At 58.1% G+C, this 23,690-nt stretch overlaps 1 protein-coding gene across 5 annotated transcripts in view; it reads right to left on the reverse strand.

The window, feature by feature from the left end:
• The window catches only part of PHACTR3 (phosphatase and actin regulator 3), a 214,912-nt gene extending 192,176 nt beyond the window's left edge, over nt 1-22,736 (reverse strand). For 3 of the 5 annotated variants that reach the window (XM_045444073.1, XM_045444070.1, XM_045444069.1), the window contains exon 1: nt 22,224-22,735. In XM_045444073.1, coding sequence (XP_045300029.1) covers nt 22,224-22,341 — 118 coding nt within the window. In that variant the 5' untranslated portion in view covers nt 22,342-22,735. Of the gene's footprint in view, nt 1-20,921; nt 21,068-22,223 lie in introns of those variants that run through there. The other 2 variants (XM_045444072.1, XM_045444071.1) reach the window with 2 other exon arrangements.
• Nucleotides 22,737-23,690: the final 954 nt, after the last annotated feature.

Consider the following 23,690-nt stretch of genomic DNA (forward strand, 5'->3'; position numbering starts at 1 on the left):
AGACGCAAAAAGTTCGCTGGAAGGAAAAGAACAGAACGGTGGCACAAAACACTCGAGCTTTGAGAGAGAGAGACAGACAATAGAAGAAGAGAGCCCAGGAGTCGTCCTGGGTGCCTGTCCTTGGAGGCTCACCCCACTATCGGCCGAGTGGCCGCCACATCCCCACTCTCCCTGCATCCTGCAGCGTCGCGGTTTCCTGAGGACCACCCCGCCCCTTCTCAGCGCGTGGACTTCAACGCACCTGCCCTACCTCGGGTGCTAGAAGGCAGGCACGCAACCCAGCGGGCCCGTCGAACTCCTCTGCCCTCCCATCAACGACTGGTCGGGACTGCACACGTGACCCAGGCAAGCTGAATCAGCACCAGCCCCAAGCGCTTTGCCCACCTTGCTGGGGGACCCCCTCTCCGCAGAGACCGCGAAGCCGTAAGCAGTGAGTCTGGAACTGCCAAGAGCCATCCTATGGAGACGCCTTCCAGAAGACAGGAATCCAACACAGAGGAAAGCAGAGAGGAGTGAGGGAGAGAAAGATTCCCAATGCCAAGCCTTGAACACTTGGCTCCCGCTGCGCTTGAAGTCCGGGAACACGAAGCCAGGCTCGTTTCCCACTTGAACCAGCAAATTCCCTTCCCAGGGCAAGCCAGTTGGAAATTGGATTGTTTGACACTTGTGACTGAAACCTGGCGGGTCCGGCTTCGGGCGGAAGTGCCGTGAAGGCACAGGTGATGGCGGGGTTCGTGGGTCACTTCTGCCAAAGCGAGGCATCCCTGAGCACGTCTGCACCCAGAGGAGGAAGGAGAAAGGAAGCCTGGGACCCAACGGGTCCTAGCAGAGAGGATGTGGACAGAGATGGGCTGCTTCTCCCCTCGGAGGGAAGGGAGTGAGGGCTGCTCTTATGGGTTGAACTGTCCCCTTTAAATTCTCTGGAATCCCTATGCTGAAGTACCACCCCACCCCCACCCAGATCCCCGGTCTCTGGCCTTATCTGGAGATGCGGTCTTTACAGAGGTGATCCAGTCGGAATGAGGTCCTCCTAACCTCACTTAATGGGTGGGCCCCAGCCACCCCGCCCGGACGCAGAGACAGATATGCACAGAGGGAAGGTGATGTCCAGAGATGTGGGGGGTGGGGGGGAGATGCGGGACAGAGGCCTGGACAGGATGCGCCCTCGCTGCGCTCACGAATCGGCCCTCCGCCCCCCTTGATCTCGGACTGCCGGTCTCCAGACCCGCGAGAGATCAAGTTTCTGTTCCGTAGGCTGCCAGGGCGTAGTGCCCTGCCACAGCCACCCTGGGAACCACCACGGCCCCAGGAGGGCAGCGACACAGAGGAAAAGTAAGCCTCGTCCAGCAGCCAGTGCAGAAGGGGGCAGGGGTCCTGAGCGCCGGTGGGAACCAGGGGAGCAGGGGCCTGGCGGGGAGAGGAGGTTGCCTGCCCCCCGCCCCCACCACTGCCCAGCGCCAACATCAGCCCTGAGGCACCAAGGCCGACCTAGGAGCCAAATGCTTCAGTCTCTGGGACGCACCTGATGCTGGTTAATCTGCAAATGCACCAACATTTCACACAACTCACACCAAAAATGTGCAAGGAAAGCCTGGTGACACTGGCTGTGGCCTCAGGTCTGGTTACAGCACAAGGCCAGTCTCCCCGGTGTCCATCGGTGTCCTGCGCGAGCTAAAGCGTTGCTGCTTTTCGGTAACTTCCGTGGGAGTTTAAAATTACGTCAAAATGAAAAGCTTGGAAGACGTAACACAAAATGTAACAGGCCAACTCCTGCGTCTTTCCAGCAGCACGCGGCTGCCGTTTCCCTTGGTCTTATTAACATGCCCGCGGGTCCTCCTTGAAGCCAGCCTCCTCTCGGCCCATCTGAAAATGAACTGGGGGGAAGCTTCCAGAACACTCGTTGGAACCTTCCAGAACACTCATTTCCCCCACAGGCAGGTCCGGAGGCCCACGGGTAGCCCGGAGAAAATGAACCAATCCTCTGGCCGCTTTGCATTTCTTTGTGTTTTTGTTCATTTTGTCACACAGAGCCCCAGGAGGGAACAGCACCGGCTTTCTCCCCGGGATCAAGAGAAGCCTGCTCAGCTCAGAGCCGCGGCCGAGAGCAAAGGGCTCATTCACGCGCAGGCACGCAGAAGCCCGCTGCGGAGCCCGGGCGCAGGGCTCGCTCTCTGTAAAATGCCTAATTTTAGTTTCTAGCCATCATTCTCTCTCGCAGTGTCCCCCAGCCTGCCTCAATGGCGGGCCTTGTCCACGAGGAGCACAAAGCTGCCTTTGCCCGGGGAGCCAAGAGGAGGGAAGCTAAAGCTGCAGCTGAGGTGGGGGGTGCCCCCCCCGCCCCCAGTGACTGGCCCCATTCTTCCCCAGCACAGCGAGGGCTGCCCTGCCAGGGGACGCACGGCTCTGAACTCCCAAGTGCCTCTCTCCTGGCAAGTGGAGAGTGTAAATAAATCTCGGGGCGAGGAAACAGGAGAGAAGGGCAGTGCCCAGAGGACAGTGCGCTCGAGTGGTCACAGGAGTTGGAAACTTCCAAGCAGGATCCTTGAGAAGTAGGGACTTGCCTGTCACTGGGGGCATTCAAGCAGGGGCAAGGCTCCAGCTGGGCGGAAGTGCTAAAGGAGGGTCGGAGGGAAGCGAGTGATGGACGGATGGAGGGGAGCATGACAGACACACAGACGGGTGATATGCAGATATAAGAAAGCAGATGCCCGGAAGGGAGGGAGGGAGGAGGGACGGAGGGGAGGGAGGGGAGGGAGGGAGAGCTTCTGGCAGGAGGGCGCTGCTGAGCGTCAGATGCCAGGGTCCCGACCGCTCCATGCCGTCTCACCCCAGGTGAGCGTCTACACCTCTCCCAACTCCGCACTGTTTCTACTCAGGCATCTGATAGGCCGAGGACTGTCTAGAACCGAAGGGCACACAGATTTTCCCAGACTGCCAACCTGCTCGCCTCCGCGCCCCCCGCCGCTGCCCAGGACGACCTCCTTCTCCCAGGTGCTCAGACCAAAGCCCTCAGGGTCATCCCTTCCAAAACAGCACATTCCAAATTGGCCACGTTTCACCACATCTGGCTCCCCCACCGTCTGGCTCTGATTTCCCCGGAAGCAGAGCGGGAGGCGGCTTTGGAGTAGACAGTCTGCTTGGAAGATGGTCTGAGAAAGTGGGGGTCGGGGAGCAGGACGATCCGTTCAGGTGCAATCTCGAGGTCACTGCTGTAGACGCGGGGAGGGGGGGTATTCTGCACGAGCTCCAGGAGCCGCCCCCCTGAAGGACGGGAGGCCAGGAGACACGCCCCGTCCCGTCAGCTGACAGGTGGCCCTGAGGCACCCCCTCCCCCGAGGCTCTGGCCACACTTCCGCTCCTGGGGAGAAGGCCCCGGGCACCCAGTGCAGGCCTGAGGTGGGGCCCGGCACTGGGTGCTGGTGAGTTTTGACCACCACCGAGGGGGGTGGGGGAGTGCCTACGTAGCACCTGCCAGTGTCAACGGTGTAAATACTCCCACGGTGGCCGATATCAAGCCACCAACATGACGGCCACCAGCAACCACGGCACTTGCGGGGCTGGTGCAAGCCTGGAGGGTTCCGGAGTTGGAACCACAACAGAGGCAGAGGTGGCCCTAGGGAACAGGACGCAGGTACAGAGACGTTTGCCACAAGCAGCGCACCCCCAGCCACCACGATCTCTGACTACGTGACCTTCTCCTCTATTCCATTCGGTCCGAGTCCCCCACTGCAGCCCAAGCACACACCTACCTCAGGACCTTGGCACTCGCTATCGCTCTGCCTGGAGGGCTATTCTCCAAGGCATTTACATGACTAACTCCCTCATTTCTGCCTTGTCCCTCTGGCCATGCTACGTCAAATAGCTGGCCTTTCCTCCCTGCCACTCTTCTCCAGCCTGGCTTGGGGGCATTTTTCACTGCCCAGTGTCACACCGTACATCTATTTCTTTCCAATCTGTTTCCTCTCATCCCACTAGATGATTCATTCTCTGAAGGGAGGACAACATAGTCTTTACTGCTATATCCCCAGCACCCAAAACAGTGACAGGGACAGAACAGGTGTCCAGTAAATACTTGTTAACAGCTGGTCATCACAAATTCCAGGAGAAAGTTCACATTGATTGCATTTTGAAGCTCCCCATAGGGGACCGCAAAGAACATTCCTGGCTCAGAATACCTGCGTTGAATGCCCTTCAAAATCCAGCCCGGCCCTGTGGCCCTCTGACGGGCCGGCCTCTTCCCAGCACTAAGATCCCCGAGCTGCTGGCTCTCAGGATAGAAACTTCATCGCCGTCAACACAGGCCAGGTGCACACAGAGACGTAACAGGTGCACCCTCCAAATTCAGGGCCGACCCAGAGGCCGGCAGAGATAGAGAAACCTTATTTAAAAGTCGGCACCTGCCCGGCAGCTTGGAACAAAGGACCGCACTGTAACTCACCGGGGGAAATCATGCCAGGCTACGCAAACATACCAGTGAGAGTTTGTGCCGGCTATCTACGACGGGCACGTAACAAACCACCCCACCACCCAGGGGCCTATTTTAGGATTTCACTGTTCACTTGCTGTGGGCCAGAAACAGGGGCAGGGGCTCATCTGCTCGACGTGGGGGGTGGGGGTGGGGGGAGGGGCTGGGCTCATTCACGTAGCGGTGTTCAGCTGGAGGCCCGGCCTGGGCTGGGGTCCTCTGGGAAGGCTCCACTCACAAGCATGGGTGTCACGGGGCCACCTCAGTTCGCCTCTGGCAGGATGGCCCAGACGACTCTACATGGCAGTCAAGAGGGCTACGGTAGAGGCCACAAGGCCCTAAGTTCTAGGCCCACAAGTCATACTGTGTCACTTCTGCTGTGTCCTATTGGTCAAAGCAAGTGACAGGGGACCCAAGGGGGCAGGGGCACCCCGCCTGATGGGAGACATGGCAAAGGGGAGGGTGGGGTCAGAGGTAATGGCTGTGGCCACCTTTGGAAACAAAGTGAATCACACTGTTGTCCCCTTTTGCAGGTGGAGGAGGGCCCAGAGAGGGCAAGTAACTCACCAGAGGTCACACAGACTCAGGGCTCGAAGCCACACGATCTAACCCAGCATCCCCCCCGCTGACCCACCCCTCCCGGACTTCGTATTCTGACTGTGACACAAGCCACCTGGTGGCCAGCACAGGCCACTCAGCCCAGCTCCATGAGGACAGGGAATTTGCTGGACTGTCCTCAGCAGCCAGCACTCTGCGTGCACCGTGGGTGGACAGAAGGCTGGCCGGCTGGTCAGCATCCCCCCGTGTGACACTACACAGGAAAGAGTCCGGGTGACATTTCAAGTCACTCCCAGGGGCGCCTGGGTGGCTCAGTCGGCTAAGCGTCCGACTTCAGCTCAGGTCACGATCTCGCGGTCCGTGAGTTCGAGCCCCGCGTCGGGCTCTGGGCTGATGGCTCAGAGCCTGGAGCCTGTTTCCGATTCTGTGTCTCCCTCTCTCTCTGCCCCTCCCCCGTTCATGCTCTGTCTCTCTCTGTCCCAAAAATAAATAAACGTTGAAAAAAAAAATTTTTTTTTTAAATAAATAAAAAAAATAAAGTCACTCCCAGAGTCCCACACCCCGACTGTGCAAGGGAAGCACAGAGCCTCGAACTCATATGTCAGTGGGACCTACCTCTCGGCAGCCCAGGTGCCCAGCTCATACTGCCCGTTCCTTCTGGGCATCTGCCCTGGCCTGCCTCCTAAAGTCGAGCTCTTCTCCTCCCCACCCCAGCCTCGCCTCAGTCTCCCCCATGCGACAGCACAGGTCACCCGTCCGGGCGTCCCTGTCATTTCCCTGCCCCGCCTCAGGCATCTTCTCTCTCAGGCAACAACCTCCCCCCCACACACACTCAGCCCATTTACCCCCAAAGCAGGGGCAGCGTGACCCTTCCCAACCTCGGACCAGCCGGTCACCCTCTCACACAACCTTCAATGGCTCCACATGGCTAACAGGATGAAGACCAAAATCCTCAGTGAGGTCTTTCCACCCCCCTCCATGCACCAGCAGTCTGGCCCGCACTCACAAAGGATGCCCCTTCTGCCATGGGGCCACCAGACATGCTGTTCCCTCTGCCTGGAACAGTCACCTTCGAAAGCTGGTTCGTTCCCACTCATCTTTCAAATTTCACACCTATATCTCGCAAGACACAGTTTCAAGAGGAAAAAGCAAGGTGGAGAATGGGGAAAAGAGAGCAAGAAAATAATGCAGAGAAATTTTCTGGAAGCACACAGAAAAACTCAGCGTGGCTGAGTCTCTGGGACACAGGCTGAGACCCCATTTTCAGTACAAGGAGAAAGAGTCAATGCCACCTGAAGGCACAGAGTGTGACAGACACCCGACAGACTCACCGAAGGCAACCACCAGGTGCGGATACGGCTACAGCGTTCCCATTTTACAGGTGGGAAACCCGAGGCCCGGAGAGGAGAAACAGACCGCAGAGAAGAAAAGAACACGGTGCCGCCGACCCTCCCCCATCCTGTCTCCGGCCGGCACGGATTTTTCTCAACATGTGCGTGTATGACTTTTCCAGTTTTAAAAACCTGTTTATTTTCTAAAAAGAATGGTACCGGCCACCTCCCATGGGAAACATTTACTTTTCCTTCTCTGCCTATATTTCCAAGGGGGGGTGCGGATTACTTTTCAAGGTTTACACCTCACACGTGGTTCTGAGAGTCTGCTGAAGATTTTTTTGATCCAAGTTGATAAAAATTAGAACACACGCGGAAGGGGCACCCGGGTGGCTCAGCCAGCCAAGCGTCCGACTTCGGCTCAGGTCACAATCTCACGGTCCGTGAGTTCAAGCCCCGCGTCGGGCTCTGTGCTGACAACTCAGAGCCTGGAGCCTGTCTCGGATTCTGCGTCTCCCCCTCTCTCTGCCCCCTCCCCTGCTCACACTCTGTGTCTCTCTGTCTCTCAATAATAAATAAACGTTAAAAATCAAAAAAAAAAAAAAAAAAAGCACACACGCAGAAGCCCTCCTCAAAATAAATGCAACACTGGGGTTGCATATCAGCCGCGGCTTTCAGGAGGGACACACGTGTCCAGGGATGCAGGGACAGCCTGACCGGAGCTGGCCCTGGCTGTGCACATCCTGCTCCCCGTGGGACCCGCGCCCCGCTCAGCGCACAAGACAGCTCCGACCCTGCCTGTCCTGCCGCTGGAGAGGCGAGAAGCGTGCGAGGCCTTTCCGTGCCCAGTGACACGGTGACCCGTGCCGCGGCACCTGGGCCCGGCAGGCACCGAGCAGCACCCTCCCCCAGCTGGGGCGGCCTGTCACCAGCCTCGCCGCCCAGTAGGCACCAGGAGAAGGCTGCTACCCCAGTGGGGGGGGAGGGGGGGCCTCGCTTTCGCCTCCACCTGCTGACATCCACGGGGCACGCGCCTGGAGGCCACTTACAGCTGACCTACTGGCCCGAGGCCGCCCGCCTCATCCGCGCCTCGATACCACTCCAGGAGGTGGGAAGGCCACTGTGTCCATTCTGCGGAGCACGAAACTGAGGCACTGCCTGATGAAGGCACGTGCGGAGGCCGGCCAGCGGCAACCGGCAGGGCAGGGGTCTGAGCCTGCCCGGAAGGCCAGCTCCTGGGCACCGGTCGCTGGCTCCAGCCGTCTGCAGGAAGGACAGACGTGGGGCCTGGCCCAGCTCCTTTCCCACCCAGGCCTTTGAAAACCATGAGAGGTTACAGCAGTGCATGGACGTGTGCACACACACGTACACAAATACACACGCATGTGCACACACGCGTGCTAGGACTCACTCCTCCAATGACTTTTGACAAAGCAAGGACAAAAAGCTACGTGAACGTTGAGAGACAGGTGGCAGGTTGACCTTGAAAGGGCTGCTGGTGAGTCTCTGTGTGACCTCCCCCACTGCTGCCTCTGCCTCTCAGGAAGGGTGGAGGGAGGAGCACGGGGAGGAGGGAGGAGCACAGGCAGGAGGAAAGAGCATAGGGAGGAGCACAAGGAGGGAAGATCACAAAGAGGAGGGAGGAACACAGGCAAGAAGGAGGAGCATAGGGAGGAGGGGAGGAGCACAGGGAGGAGCACAAGAAGGGAGGACTACAAGGAGGAGGGAGGAACACAGAGAGGAGAGAGGAGCATGGGGAGGAGGGGAGGAGCACAGGGAGGAGGGGGAGCACGGAGAGGAGGAAAGAGCATAGGGAGGAGCACAAGGAGGGAAGATCACGAGGAGGGAGGAACACAGGCAAGAAGGAGGAGCATAGGGAGGAGGGGAGGAGCACAGGGAGGAGCACAAGAAGGGAGGACTACAAGGAGGAGGGAGGAACACAGAGAGGAGGGAGGAGCATGGGGAGGAGGGGAGGAGCACAGGGAGGAGCGGGAGCACGGAGAGGAGGAAAGAGCATAGGGAGGAGCACAGGAGGGAAGATCACAAGGAGGAGGGAGGAACACAGGCAAGAAGGAGGAGCATAGGGAGGAGGGGAGGAGCACAGGGAGGAGGGGGAGCACGGAGAGGAGGAAAGAGCATAGGGAGGAGCACAAGGAGGGAAGATCACAAGGAGGAGGGAGGAACACAGGCAAGAAGGAGGAGCACGGGGCGGAGGGAGGAGCACAGGGAGGCAGGAGGAGCACAAGGAGGGAGGACTACAAGGAGGAGGGAGGAGCGCAGGCAGGAAGGAGGAGCACTAGAAGGAGGGAGGAGCACAGGGAGGAGGGAGGAGCATGGAGAGGAGGAAAGAGCATAAGGAGGAGCACAAGGAGGGAAGATCACAAGGAGGAGGGAGGAACACAGGCAAAAGGAGGAGCACAGGGAGGAGGGAGGAGCACAAGGAGGGAGGACTATAAGGAGGAGGGAGGACTATAAGGAGGAGGGAGGAGCACAGGCAGGAAGGAGGAGCACTAGAAGGAGGGAGGAGCACAGATGAGGAAGGAGAGGGAGGAGCAGAGGCAAAAAGGGGGAGCACAAGCAGGAGGGAGGAGCACACAGAACAGGGAGGAGTGCGGAGCAGGGAGTGCAAAGAGGAGGGGGAGGGGACAAGGAAGGAAGGCTGAAGGAAGGAGGAAAACAAAGAAAGGGAGGCAGGGAGGGAGAGAAGGGGGAGGAGGAAGCCTGACTTAAACCCCCAGAGACTCTGTGAAGGAGACCCATTCCTCTGCCTCCGGGGCCTGCTCCCTTCCTCCCGCTTAGCACAGTACAGGCACCCGCCAGAGCCTGTGCTCAGCATCCTGTGCACGGGCACGTGGGAGAAAAGCCACCATGAGGGACACGGGAAGGGTTTCTGGAGCACCCACAGAGGGAAGACGGGGGTGAATATGGGCTCACAGACCCCTCACCGCAGGCCAGAGAGACTGGGTCGCGGGGGAGGACAGGTGGCATGTGCCCTGACCACGGTCCCAGCCCCGATGCTGAGACAGTCCCCAAGCTTCCCAAGGGGGACAGGGACTACGCGGAGGTGGCCCTCCCAATCCTTGCAGTGAGGCCTGATTCCAGGCTTCCTTCCCCAGGGAAGTCCCATCCACATGCAGCCAGGGTCCCTCACCTACAAAAACCCTCACAGGGGTCCGCGAGCACAAGGAAAGCAGGCTGGACGCCTGGAGCTCTCCACCGCCTCCCCCTCCCTTGCACGCGGGTACACACACGCGCACACATGCTGACATGCACTCCCCACCCCCCTCCAGCCACTGGCTCACTTTACCCATTGAGCATCCTACCTCTGGGCCTTTGCACGGGCCATTTTCTCCACCCAGGAAACCTTGCCTTTCCCATCACTCATACCCACTTTTCAGTTCTCGACTCAAGTGACACCTTCCCTGAGCCCCCTCAGCCTGCAGGCCCCCTCATAGCACCAGGGCAATCTCACCTCGGCGTGACTAGTATTCGCCTATGGGATATTCCAGTCCCAGCTCGAAGCCCCCGCTAGACTACCCCAGGGGCATGGGGCGGTGCCTCCGCCTCGGCTGTCCACGCTGTCCCCATGCTGCCATCACACCTGGCCTAAGAGAGAGCACTTGGTTTGTTGGATGGGAGGGAGGACAGAGGGGACGTGGAGGGGAGCACCCACTTGCAATGAGCCACCCGATGTTGTCACGCACGTGTTCTGTGCCTGTCCTTTCCAGTGACAGCCTGGGCTGGGGAAAGGAGCCACCCAACAGCCTCTCCGCAACCAGCGATGTCTCACCCCGTGAAATGTTTGGTGGCTGGGCTCCTGGGTGCCCGTGGGAGAAACGACCTCTGCCCCCTGGCTAACGGGCTCACCAAGCAAGTGCCAACGGCGGCTCCGCCCAGGGTCAGAAAAAGGAACCAGAAACAAAACGACTGATTGGAACCTGCATTTTCCTGAGAGAACAGCTGCTCTGTGCTAATATCCCCCTGGAATAAACTGTCGTTAGTTAATTTTAAAAACCACACAGAGACTAATTATTAACAAATCTGTAGGCTTCTTTGTAGCAACGCGCACTACCGATAAGTCGCACTCTGAGCGGCCGCCCTTCACACTCGGTCATCTGCTCTGGGGATTTCCAGAAGGGCAAGACCATTCACCCCGACACCCCAAAGCCGTCATGGCCTTTTGTTGCTGCTATTTGGAAGACGTTTGCCCCTCAATTTCACCTCTGCACGTGGCTACCCGCAAATGGCAGCCACACCATTGGTGACATGGGTGTCATTACCATATACTCAACATAAAAAGCCAGGTTCCCTGAACGCCTACTCCGGGCAGGACTGTCCTGGAGCGGAGAACACAACGGCGGGTAACACCAGTCCTAATAGACAGAAGGCACAAAGAGACATCAGAGGCAAGTTGTCACGTGAAGATGCCACCAGTGTCTGCAGTAATGACCTTAAGGAAAAGACGAGATTGCCGGGGAACACTAACGGGAGAGGGCCTGTGCCCCCACCAGAGGGGCTGCCCGGATGGACCGAAGCACCAGGCCAGGCCCCTCGTTTGTTCCATGTTGGAGATATTAAATCCCACTAAAAAAGGAGACAAAATAGTAAATTATCCCTAAGTCTTTCATTGCTTCCTATTGAGGCAGAACCAGCTACCCATGAGGATGGGGGGGCGGAGGGGGGGAAAAAAAAGAGGGACAGGAGGGTCCCCTCTGTCCACATGCTCCCTCCTGAGCCCAAGGCCAGCACTGAGCATCAGCCCCGGGGCTCTCAGCCCGGCACCCCAGCTGTGGCTGTGACTCAGCCTGCGACCTTGCCTTTTGACCTGGCCCTGTTACATCCTGACTCCCCCAGCTCAGCTCCCCAAATGGAAAGATGCGCGCGGGGCCTCCGGAGCAGTGTCCCTCCCATACCTGCGACCCTGTGAACCAGCCCCAGGGACGAGCAGGGGCCAGGGTGAGAAGGCGGGAAGGAACAGCTGATTTCACCAGGCGGTGGTGACCTCTCTTCCTGCAACGTCGTGAGGGCACCAGTGGGACACGTGGGTGTCAGAGCCTCAGTGCTGCAGAGGACCAGGGCTCCCCACTGTCCCTGGCCAAAATGCTCAGGGGCCACCAAGACGCCTTGAGGGGAAGCCTGTCCATAGTGACGGGCACCCTGCTCAACGCCTTACAGAAACCAACCCACCGGGTCCCCACGGCCACCCTTCACCGTAGGCAGCGCTACAAGCAATCTTCATTTTACAGACAGGGAAACCGAGGCCGAGAGGCACGTGGACCCAGGCAGCCTGACGCCAGAGCCCACGGACCCGCCCGATCCCCCCCCCCCCCACACCTTGTCGGCCAGCGTCCCCACGTCAGCCCCGCCATGTCAGACGCGGCAGGGGATGGCGACGTCAAGCCGGCCGAGCCCGCGGTCTCTGGGCGCTGGCGGTCTACGAGGGGAAGCGAGCCCACCGTGGGGTCTGCGCTACGGCCCCCACTCCCCACCCCTCCTGCGTCCACGTGTGCCCCGCTCGCTCCGCCCACCGGGGGCCGAGTGTACATCCCTTGCTCAGCACGCCGCCCACGTGCCTGTCCTCACAGACGGAGCCGGAAGTGAAGGCAGGAGACCGAAGAGGCCCCCCGTGAGTCTCCACCTGCCACAAGACACCACTGCTGGGCCCACGGAGGATGCGGCGCGTGCGGGAAAGAGGTGCTGGCTCTGCATCCAGCGCCCATCCTGGACCTGCCACCCTGCAGACGCCTGCTCGCCGGTGAGCGCTCCATGCTGCAGACCCCCGATCGCTGGGAGGGAACGAACTCGAAGCAGCACAGAAGGAGACAAACGTGAGGGGTCTGGGCTTATTACGCAGGTAACCTGTCGCTCCGAACTCGTTGACGTGCTACGTCGCTAGCCAGACCGTGAGCCTCCGTGAGCCTCCAGGACAGGCAGTACGTGTTTCCATCGCCCCCCACGCCGTCCCCCCTGCACACAGCAGTGCTCAATATGGCAGCAGACGGAGAAATGCCAACCAGGGTCACAAGCCCAGGACGATAACATACAGCATCTCCCCCTTTCCCCGAAACCTACGCCCCCTCTGTGACCTCGGCCGTGCCTGTGTCTCCTCGTGTTTCCGGGCATTACCGCAGCTACTTTATAATGTTTTGAGGCCGTCTTCTTCTGTACGTAAATTAATTTGATTTAAAGGAAGATCATACACCACCACTGTCTCTGGAGAGCCCACTTCCACGGTCATACCTAGAGTCCAGTGAAAAAATAAAGAACGTGGGGCAGGGCCAGGCGACCCCAGCAGAGCGGCGCCCAGGTGCTGAGACAGTCCTGATGCTCGCACACGCTCAGGAGCTTTGCACAAAAGACCCTGACCAACATGCCAAGGTCAGCGACAACCTGACTCATGTGGCTGCAGAAACACAGTCATCCCAGAATTAACGCTGCCCGGGACGATGTTTTCCTGCCAAAGGGAAGCAAAAAAGATCATTTCTGGCACATCTCTCTGACTTTATTTAAATCCCCTGAGCTAGTGATTACAACACGGCAAAAATTTTTCTGCACGTAGACACAAACTTCCAAGAAGTAACGGCCCCCCAAAATAAAGTAATAACGCAACTCATCAGTAAGAGTATTGACAAAGATTGTGACTTTAACAAAGTGTTACACTTAAAACAGCTGCATAACAACGCGTAATAAATATATTTATTAAGCCATGTAGCCACAGCTCCCGTCCTCCCCTGGGGTCTTGGCAGATTCATTTTGTGACTGCCCACTCATCAATGTCAAAGTGTACTTAATGCGGTGCCCACTGGAGAAGGGACATGCCAAGCTGCCCATCCAATGACTTGCTTTAACAAACAGGGACACCGCCCCAGCCCATTAAAGATAAAACCTTCCACGCCTCAGCCATCGGCTGAGTCTCTGCCATCACCTTGCCTGACTTTCAATAAATAAATCTCGTCCTGGTGGCCATTCTGGTTAAATGGACTGGGAAATGGAGGAGTATGTCTGTCTGTGTGTTTATGTGACTACAGATACATATACATCTGTTAGATGGATTGCCTGAGCCAGGAAAGGGACGAAGCAGAGGCACCTGTTCCATGTCAAAGACTGAGGCCCTTCAGGGAAGGTGTATGAAGAGGCCAGCAGAGAATGGGCGGGACAGGCCGGGTGGGCAGGGCAGGCAGAGTGGGCGGGGCAGGCAGGTGGGTGGGGCAGGCAGTGGCTGGGATGGACAGGGGTGAGAGGGGCAGGGTGGGTGGAGCAGGGAAGGGGCGGAGTGGACACGGGTGGGTCAGGTCAGGCAGAGAGTGGGCAGCTCAGGCAGGGTGGGCAGGGCACAGTGGGCGGGGCAGGCAGTGGCTGGGATGGACAGGGGTGAGTGGGGCAGGGTGAGTGGGGGGGCTGCGTGGGTGGGGCAGGGAGTGAGCCCAGCGGACAGGGGTGGGTCAGGCAGGCAGTGGGCGTGGCAGGTGTGTGGGTGGGGCATCAAACTCACCAGGATTCAAGCTTCCACCACCTCCCCCCCTCCTGCCGCCGAGTGTGCCCCGGGGTGGGGTCCTCAGCCTCCCCAGCCCTCTGGTGCTTCCTCCAGGGTTTAGAGGAAAGTGAAACACAAGTGTGATGGCCCCGTGTAGAAAACAGAGTTGACGACGAGCACATTTTCACTCCAGCTATCAATAATTCACCAGACTGTCAGCTCCGTGAAGGCCAGTGACCTTGTCAGTCTTGTACCCCGAACAAATATTATCAAATAAAATTTGGATGGACATAATGTTCAGGCTTAGATCACACATCTTACTCCCAACCTTTAATTTCTCGCTAAAGAAATGTCATGAAACATAATAATTGCTCCAGCCTTCCCGAGATGCCTTCTATGTAATTTTCAAAGGGCAGCCTGCGGGCCACATGCATCCCCAGATGTGCGTGGTTCGGCTTGGGGCTTTGTTTGTTTCTAGGCTGCCCTGGCAGGGACCGCAGCTGATGACCCGCAGCCACTCTTATTACCCCCTTCTTCACCGGTTCTTGGTAAGGGTAGCCATGCACCTAAAACAAACAAAACCAACCAACCAAAGCCCCGCGTTCCCCAGCCCCCTGCAGCTGCTGGTGGCAATCTGAACCCTTCTGGCCGATGACGCGTAAGCAGGTGTCACTGGGTACAGCTCCCAGGAAAGGAGGGTCATGACTCAGCAGCCGGACACCCCTCAACCTGTCCCCAGCCCCTTCGTCCTGCCCAGAAAGTGTACCTACTGCGAGAGGTGCAACCACCCTGTAACCAGCAGCTACCAGGACATCACAGAGCCCTCAACCCGCGACCAGGAAGCCAGTGGGCTATCTGTGCTTCCCTAGACCAAAACCCCGATCCTAATCCAGCCAGGGCTCTACTTGGCTTTCCTGTTACGTGAAGCCAAACTGATCCCTAACTGATAAACTTGACAACATTTAAAAATCACATTTCGGGGCGCCTGGGTGGCACAGTCGGTTAAGCGTCCGACTTCAGCCAGGTCACGATCTCGCGGTCCGTGAGTTCGAGCCCCGCGTCGGGCTCTGGGCTGATGGCTCAGAGCCTGGAGCCTGTTTCCGATTCTGTGTCTCCCTCTCTCTCTGCCCCTCCCCCGTTCATGCTCTGTCTCTCTGTCCCAAAAATAAATAAACGTTGAAAAAAATAAAAATCACATTTCACATCAAAATCTGGATTTCCAGCATAGGTCTTAAAACGGGGTGTTGTGGTAGCCCTGGGTGCCCTCTTCCCAAAAGAGCCTGCCAGGCAAACTCACAAAAGTGAACCATTCTCTCCCCCAGAATACGTATTCGCATCTTCTTCCAAGACCACCCAAATGCTGTCCCAGAATTATAGGACCAGAGGCAGCGACCTGGAGGCGAGGGGACTCTGGATGGACCGCAGTCTGGGGAGGGGGCTGGCGGGCAGCTGGAGAGCAGCGTGTGAGGAAGGGGACCCGGGGGCTGGACAGGGAGGAAGCCACAGAGGCAGAAACGGCCCTAGGAAAACAGTGGTTATGGGAAAGGGCAGGTGAGGTCTGGAGACAACGGCTGGGTGGGAAGAGACGGGTAGAGCCAGCCCATCCACAGGGCAAGCCACTGCAAGCGCCCAGGTAGACCAGAACCTGAACCTGAACCTGAACCAGAACCTTCCTCCTCCTTCTGATCGCCATTTCCTGAGACACAGCGGGGCCCCGGGTCCTGACCAGCCCCCGCCGGGTCAGTACGGGCTGACCCACAGTCACAGCTGCAGACAATGAAGCACAGAGAGGCTGACAGCTCGGCCCTGACGCGGAGGCCTTCCGCGGGCCTTTGCCTCCTGCCCTCCTCACAGGGTCCACTGCCTCCTGACCTTATTCACCGAAGACGGAACCATCTCCGAGGATGTCGGGAGACGCTTGTCTCCTCAGAGCTGAGACAGCAACGAGCAATGTCTCAAAATGCATTCGCCGGTACAGACAACAGCTCAGTAGGCCTCACCCGCCGGGAGTCAGGAACAATAACTACCCCTATGTGACATACAGGAAATGGAGGTTCAGACAGGTGAGGTGACTTGTCCAAAGTCCCTGGGCTTGCGTGTGGCAAAGCCAACACCTGGACCCACCCGTCCAGCTCCAGGCAAAGTATCTGTCTGGATGGCATTGCTGTCTTCGTGGAAGACGGCCACCCAGCAAGGACCCAACATGGCACATTTTAGCTTCTCTGGGGAAGCTCACTGAGTCGAAATAAATGAATCTTGTGCGGATAAGAAATGATCTCTGTTTGGATGTCCTCCTTTAGGAACATGAGAAGATCAGACTGAGGGAGGCCAAGGGTCCCTCCAGAAGAAGAGCTCCAGGCCACGACCAGCTCGGGTGGACTCAATGCCATCAACAAACATTCACTGGGAAACAGCCAAGTGCGGCATAACCAAGAGGATAATGGGCAAGGCCCTGCCCTCAGGGGGCTTCCCATTCAGAACAGTGCTGGCCCAACGTTCTGGGGACGGGATGTTCTGGATCCGCATTTTCCAGTATGGCAGCCACCAGCCACATGTGGCCACTGAGCTCTTGAAACGTGGTCGGTGCAGCTGGGGCCAGGAAATTTTCGTTTTCATTTATTTAACTTAGATTTCAATTGCTACAGGTAGCTAGTGACTGAGGGAGAGACAGAAAATAAACTAGGCTGTCAAATACATCAGTGAGATCATTTCAAAGAGTGACAACACAGCGGGAAATTGGCTAACGTGATCAAAAGGGGCGCAGGGTGGGGAGGGGGAAAGCCGGGACCCTAAACCGTGGCGGCTGACCTCCTCGTGCGGGCACCTGGGAAGGCCCCGGCGACAAAGCCGTCCGCGGTCGTGGCCTTCTGTGCTGCACTCAAGTGAGAAGGGCCGGGGAACAGAAATTTCAGAAGCATCCAATCTTTTCCGGTAAGGAATGTGCACTGCTTTCATCATCAGACAAAAACTCTTAAGTTCTTAAACCCCATATATTTTTTTAACGCGTCTAGCTTTTAGTTTTAATAAGCCCGAAGAAGCTGGCAAGGTTATTACCGCGTAGTTTCGCTCCTAATTAGGCCATGCGGACACTCTGCGAGGGGCCAGAGGGAGACCCCCGGGACTCAGGACTCGGGGAGGAGGGCACTGGAGCAAGGCGGGGGACGGGGCGGGGGGCGGGGGGACCGTGGCAGAACCACCAGGGAGAAAGGGGGCACGTTGCCCTGTCGCCACCAGGCCGTAGGGCTGAGGCAAAGGAGAGACCAGACCACATTTACGCTTTGGAAAACTCTCCGTCCCACCAACGGCGGAATGGGAAGAGAAAGAGGGAAGCGAAAACCAGGACTCGGTACCGAGCAGTCCAGCCAGAAGGCGGCAGGGGCTCCCGGTGGCCGATGGCAGGGAAATGGGAAGCAGCAAGAGCACTCCTCCTGGGAGGAGGGGAAGGGGGCCCGCTGGAGCACGGAGGACGCAACCAGCGAGGGGCCAGCGCGGGACACCCCGCGAGAGAGTGGCCTGGCACGTGTCCGTGTGTGGCAGCCCGCAGCTCAGGAGGGCACAGGAAAGGCTTCTCCCCCTCCAGGCAATAAGGCAGAAGTAGGACTGCAGAAGGGAGCCGTTGCTGGTCTCCCAGCCACCCTCTGGCCGTGCCCGAGCTGATCCGCGCAGAGGCCGGTCCCGCTGGCCAGCCCCGAGCCTCGTCAGCTGCGCCTGCGGTCTGTGCTTGTACCCGTGCATTCCACACATGCTCGCTGGAGCCTCCTGCGTGGGAGCTCTGGGCGGGGCTCCGGGCCTAGAGGGGGACAGTCCTCATGGATGACACACACCGGGATCCCAGGAGGTGAAGAGCGCCACGAGCGAATGAGAAAGGAGGGACAGGAGGCGACATCAGCCCGAGACCTGAAGGATGGGAAGGGGACTGCGGGACACCGAGGGCTGGAGCTCAGGAGTCACACAGGGCAGGGCCCACGTGGTCACACACACGGGCACAGACACGTGGATGGGGACACACACACGCAGAAGTTGTCAGCACAGAGACCGAGGCTATGGCTGAGCACTGGACTCAGCGGTCCCCCAGGGGAGGTCACCTGAGCCCCACCCTGTCACTTGTTAGAAATGCACGTTACCAGGGCCCCTCCCGGACATGCCGAAGCAGAAACGCTGGGTTTAACAGGACTCCAGGTGACGGATACACACTTGGAAACGATGGTCCACATCAGCAGCTCTCCGGGGAGACGTTGTCCCCAGGGGACACCAGGAGATGTCTGAAGACATTTTTGGTTGTCACAACTAGGGGGTGGGGAGCTCCTGTCATCTAGTGGGTAGAGGCCAGGGATGCCGCTTAGCATCTTAAGGGCCCAGGGCAGCCCCCACCGCAGAGAGTGAGTAGGCACCAACGTGAAGGGGGTCAAGCCCGAGGAACCTGCCCAATAGCACAGGTCCCCCACTGGTTGGCCCCCGGAGCAGAAGCTTCACAAGGGGAAACAGCCAGGCCCCACAGAAAGGGTGCAAACGGCAGTCCCAGGGGACTCTGTTCCTGCATCTGGGAAAGGGGGAGGGGTGTGGAGTGAAGAAAGAAGTCAGCAGAGGGCCCTACAGGAACCCCCAGTGTGCCCGCTGCAAGGAGGAGGATGAGACGGCTGAGCAGGGAGCCAGGAGAGCGAAACGCAGCAGAATCCGAGCGAAGAGAGGGTCAGGAAGGGGCACCGGGCAAGGCCAGCGAGGGGACAGGATAGGGACAGTGAGGGAAGGAGGAGGACAGGGAGGAGGTCACAGACCACCTTCTCGGTGCAGGGGGCAGAAAAAAGCCTAGCAAAACTCCCCGCGAGTAGGAACTCCTCGGAAGGATGAAAGGTCACGGGGTGCTGTCTCACCTTGTTCCCAGCTCAACTGGGGGAGAAGGCCTGGCCGTGCCTGTGGGCACCGAGCAGGGACTCACGGAGAAGAGTCTCGCGAAGATGCAACATTATTGTTAACGCAGCAATGATGCGGAGAGAGTGGAAGCATGGGCCCTCGGGGAAAGCCGTTCATGCCCGCCACCCAGTCCGTGGCCACAGACGTGGCCACTGAGAGATTTAATGCACTAATAAGGCCACAAAAAGCTGCTCGCGCTCACCAGTGATCAAGGATCCACAAATTAACACAATGAGCCACCATTTGTCACTCTTCGTGCGGGGAAAAGGAGATTGATGACCTCAGATGTTGGCAAGCCTGCAGAGAAAGGGCACTCTCGGAGATTCTGGAAAGAATGTCAATCGGCACATTTTCCAGGGTGCGATATCACGACAAGAAAACGTGGGTGCCCTGTGGCCCTGGCATCCCACCAGATGGGACACGCCCTAGGGGAAATTTACACACAAGCACAAGGAGGCTTTGCCTGGGCATCCACAGCCAGGTTGACTCTGATGGGTAAACTTTGGAAAGAACACCAATACCTAATATCCAATGAAAAATGTATTCCTTGGTATACTATGTGCCTATTAGAAGAGAGGGAGATGAAAATGTTCCATAGGACAAGACCTCCCAAGACCCAGTGTGCAGCAGAAACACAAGCTGAAGAACATGACATACAGTGTTTTCTTAAAACCGTTCTCCAGGAACATGAAGATATGAACCTGTAGGAAAGATCTAGAGAGGATTCTCTATGCTCCTCGCAGAAGTAACCTCTGGAGAGAGAGAGAGAGAGAAGGATATTTTACCTTTCTGAGAATGTTCCTGAGTTTTTACTAAGAGCATAATGATGCGTTAAAAATGCATTTGGGGGGCGCCTGGGTGGCGCAGTCGGTTGGGCGTCCGACTTCAGCCAGGTCACGATCTCGCGGTCCGTGAGTTCGAGCCCCGCGTCGGGCTCTGGGCTGATGGCTCAGAGCCTGGAGCCAGTTTCCGATTCTGTGTCTCCCTCTCTCTCTGCCCCTCCCCCGTTCATGCTCTGTCTCTCTCTGTCCCAAAAATAAATAAACGTTGAAAAAAAAAAATTAAAAAAAAAAAAAAAAGCATTTGGGGCGGGGGGGGGGGGGGAGAGTAAATGCAACCTTGGGCTGTTTTCTAAAAATACAAAATCTAGACCAAAGGAGGTGACCCTTCTCCTGGACTTTGTACTGGGTTATTCCACAGCTGGTTCACCGGCTTCAGTTTTCAGGAGTAGATCTTTAGAGCGGCAGGAAGACAAACGAAGAGGTCCTGAAGGGAGGACAAGATGAGGGCTGGGACTTTTCAACCCAGTGAAGAAACGAGTCAGAACGGTGTGGTAACTGCCCTCGAAGAGCAGACTCTCTGAAACCCCGAGTAACACACACCATGAGAGGACCCCACCAGGACTGATGGCTTGTACACTCCTATGAGCCACCTGAAGAATTTTTAGACACATCTGCCCCAAGAGAACCATGCACTGCCCCATAAAGAAGTGAGTCCCCCATCAAAAGAGGTATGCAAGCACCTGCCAAGGCAACCAGGCAAGGCAGTTATAGAAAATGCTCCCCTGGTCCACCCTGCCTGCTTCCAGCTCCCGGGCTGCTTCCAACTCGAAGATTCTGATTCTCTTTCTGCCAGAACTCCTCTGCTTAACACAACCCATAAATACTCAATTGCCTGATATCTCCAGCAAGGTTCTACCACTCACAGAACGGTACATGCTCTAGACTTTTCGCCTCAGACATCTGCTCTCGGGGTCCCATTCTGACCATCTGAACCAGAGACTAACTCCAGCGTTTGCCCTCCCACGGCAACATTTAATCATCCAAGCCTGCCACCTCTCCCTGGTGGGCCAGCACCAGCCACCTGCCGAGCCCTCTGTTCCCACCCACGGAGGCATCAACTCACAGACAGCCAAAAAGCTAAATCCTCCATAATTTCCGTTTCAAGTTTGCTTCCTTTTACTGCCAGGGAGACAAAAGAAGCTGGAAAGGATTCTCTCGTGACGAGCCACTCAACTTCCATAATTGGAACAGTCATGGATGTACATCTCCGACACAGAGAGAACCGATCCATCATGGAGTGCCGAAGGCTTAATCCCCGATTCCTAATAAAAGGATTAATTAAAGCCTTAAGGGTCTGCTCATGGCCAGCTCCGCTTGAAACTCCGAGGAAATCAACTTACCCTCCCAAATGTAGAAGCAGAGGGATTTCCTCGGCTGGTACCTTAGTTTGACCAAACGACACAGCGTCAACAGTCCTAACAAAGAAATCTTACAAGCCTTGCATGGCTTTATTGTTTAAAATGTCAAATTGGGCCCTGGTGCCCACAGAGCTGCCTTTACTAGGTCTTTCTCTGTAGTTAGAGAGCGAAGCTCCTATGCGTTGCAGGGAAGTGAAGGAATCCCTCCCCACAAAGCCTGCCTTCCGCCCCAGCCCCAGGGATCATCTAGCTTTTGATGCCCACCATTTAACGTGTCCAGGTCCCCATCTGGGGGTGGGGGGGGGGCGCATTCAGAGAAAACAAGTCTTCTGCCAAAGGCAACGGCAACTTCTCGTCAAAACCTAATCTGTGAGGGGACGCTGTGCTTCTCCCATAGGAAATCGCGTCCAGTGGCTGGATACCAAAACACCAGCCTTGATTCTTTTTTGGAACCTTACGTTTCAGAAGCTCAGACTTCTCTCTGTGAAGTGAAAATTGCCTTCTGGTGGAGAAAGGTTTTAATGATCACTTTGCTTCCTGCGTCTCCATGGCGACAGGCCCCGCACAGCCCACCCCCCTCCTGCTTTATTAGGCCTTTCTTCCTCTCTGGAAAGTAATCAATCAAGCCATATAGACGCCTTTGTGGCCGGATTTATCACCTAAACAATCGAGGCTGCGGCGGGGGCGGGGGAGTGGGCAAAGTCCGAATAATTGAACGCAAGCGGGCTCCAGCCCGGCGCACTCCCTTCATCTCCCCGCCCGCGGCTCCGCCGGGCACACCTGTCCCGAGAGGCGGCCAGGCCCCGCCGGAGCCGGGCGCCCAGCGGAAGCCCCTCGGCGCGGTGGCCGCGGGAGCGCTGCCCTGCCCGGGCCGGGGGGGACGCCCAAGCCCCGGCCGCGGGAGCTGGGGCCGCGAGGAGGGGGCCAGAGCCCCGAGCCGGCGCCGGCGGAGGCGGCCACAGGTCTGACTCTCCTTCCCCAGCTGGTCAGCCACGCAAGGCAGGGAAGCCCCTCGGAGGGGCGGGCAGCGCCCCCCAAGCCTGCAGGGAGGGCCGATGCGGGGCGCCCGGCTCTGCCCGGGGAGCTCGGTTCTTTCCCGGACAAAGGGCTCCGCGGCGCCCCGGCCGCGTTCCCGGGGACGCGAACTGCGGCGCCCGAGCGCCCGGGTCCTGGCGCGGCTCCCCGATTGCAGAGCGCGGCGCGGAGCGGCGCCGCGGACGAGCCCAGCGCCACCTGGCCCCGGCCTGCCCACCTGCCCGGCCGCCCTCGCCCGGCCCCCGTTACCTGGGTTTTCCCCGGCGTCCGCGGAGGAGGTGGCCGAGGAGTCGGTGAGGACGCTGGGGTCACTCTGCGAGCGGCCCCGCGACACGAGGCAGCCGCTCCCGTCCTCGGACGCGGCCATGGGCCTGGCCGGCGCGGGGGCAAGTTGGAGGAAGGCGCGTGCAATCAGAGCATCCGAGGCGGCCAAGGTCACAGGCGAGGGGGCTGGAGGGGGCGTCTTTTTAAAAAGGAAAATCAAAAGGGACAGGGAGAGGGAAGGAGAGGGGGGACAACGCCAGGCTGGCTTCAGGGCGGTTAGACAATAGCCTGGCGGCTGCAGCCAGGCGCATCCCGGCGCGCGCGGCCTCGCTCTGCTATTTATTCGTGTTTATTCCCATTCTTCAGTCTATATTCCAGGGGAAAAAAAAAAGTTGAACCAGGAAATAAAAACTTTTTCTTGTCAGTGTTTATTGCGTGCTTGGGGCAGGGGGTGATGTCCAGGAATTTCTGGGGGCGCTCCCTCCCCCCACCCCACCCCCCACCCCCCCCTGGAAAAAAAGGGGAAAAAAGGAAAATCTTTGCTCTTGCAATTGCTTTAATCTGAAAGCTGTTCTTGGAGCATCTGTTGGAAAACATTAGGATTCTCCCATCATGCCACGCGAGAGGAGCATGACGTCACGAGAGAAGGGGCTGAGAGCCAGCGTGGTGATGGGGAGGGGTCTCAATACCTGGGCGCCTGCCTCCTGCTGCCTGCCTCCTGCCCAGGGGAGGTGGGGGCCCCGATGCTGAGTTATGCACTGCCCACCCACCCCCACCCCAGCAGGGCTCTAGAAACAAGAATGCTCCCAGTCCTGCTTCCTCCCCTCCCCAGCAGGAGGGGAGGAGACCCTGAGGGTGCCTCCCTTGGAGGCAGGGCCTAATCTCCCCCGCAGCTCCAGGCAGCTGGTTTCCCTGGCCCGCCCTCCCTTAGGGATATGGAAGGCCAGTAGGTCCTGCTTCCGAGACTCCGCCATGGTGGGGTGGGGGGTGGAGGGGGTGCCCTCCGGAGTTTTACCCCTGCCAGCCCTGCTTCCTCCAGGCCCTCAGCCTCCCTTGCCTGGGAGGAGACAGGCAGGAGGGGGTACCTGGTGCCTTCCGGGAGGCTTCCCCCAGATGCCTTGATGGAGTTGATGGGCCAGACAATGGAGGTGACACCCCCCCCCCCACAAGGACTCCCACTTACAGAGGTGTCCTCCAAAGTGCTAATGAGCAATTCTCACCAATCCCAGATAGTGTGTGTGGGGGCGGGGGGGCGGGGGGGGGGGGAGTGGGCAACTCCAGCTCTCCTCTAAGGCATGAGGGTAATGAAAAAAAAGGAAAGCCCAGTAAAGGCACAGAGAAGCATGGGGTGTGGCCCATCACCAGGTCTGGGAAGGTGCCCAGAGGAGAGGGCATTTCACCAGATGCCCGGAAGGCAGGGCCAGGGCGGGGACTGGGGGACACTGTTCCCAC

This window comes from Leopardus geoffroyi, chromosome A3 (genome assembly GCF_018350155.1).
Source record: "Leopardus geoffroyi isolate Oge1 chromosome A3, O.geoffroyi_Oge1_pat1.0, whole genome shotgun sequence".
NCBI classification, from domain to species: Eukaryota; Metazoa; Chordata; class Mammalia; order Carnivora; family Felidae; genus Leopardus; species Leopardus geoffroyi.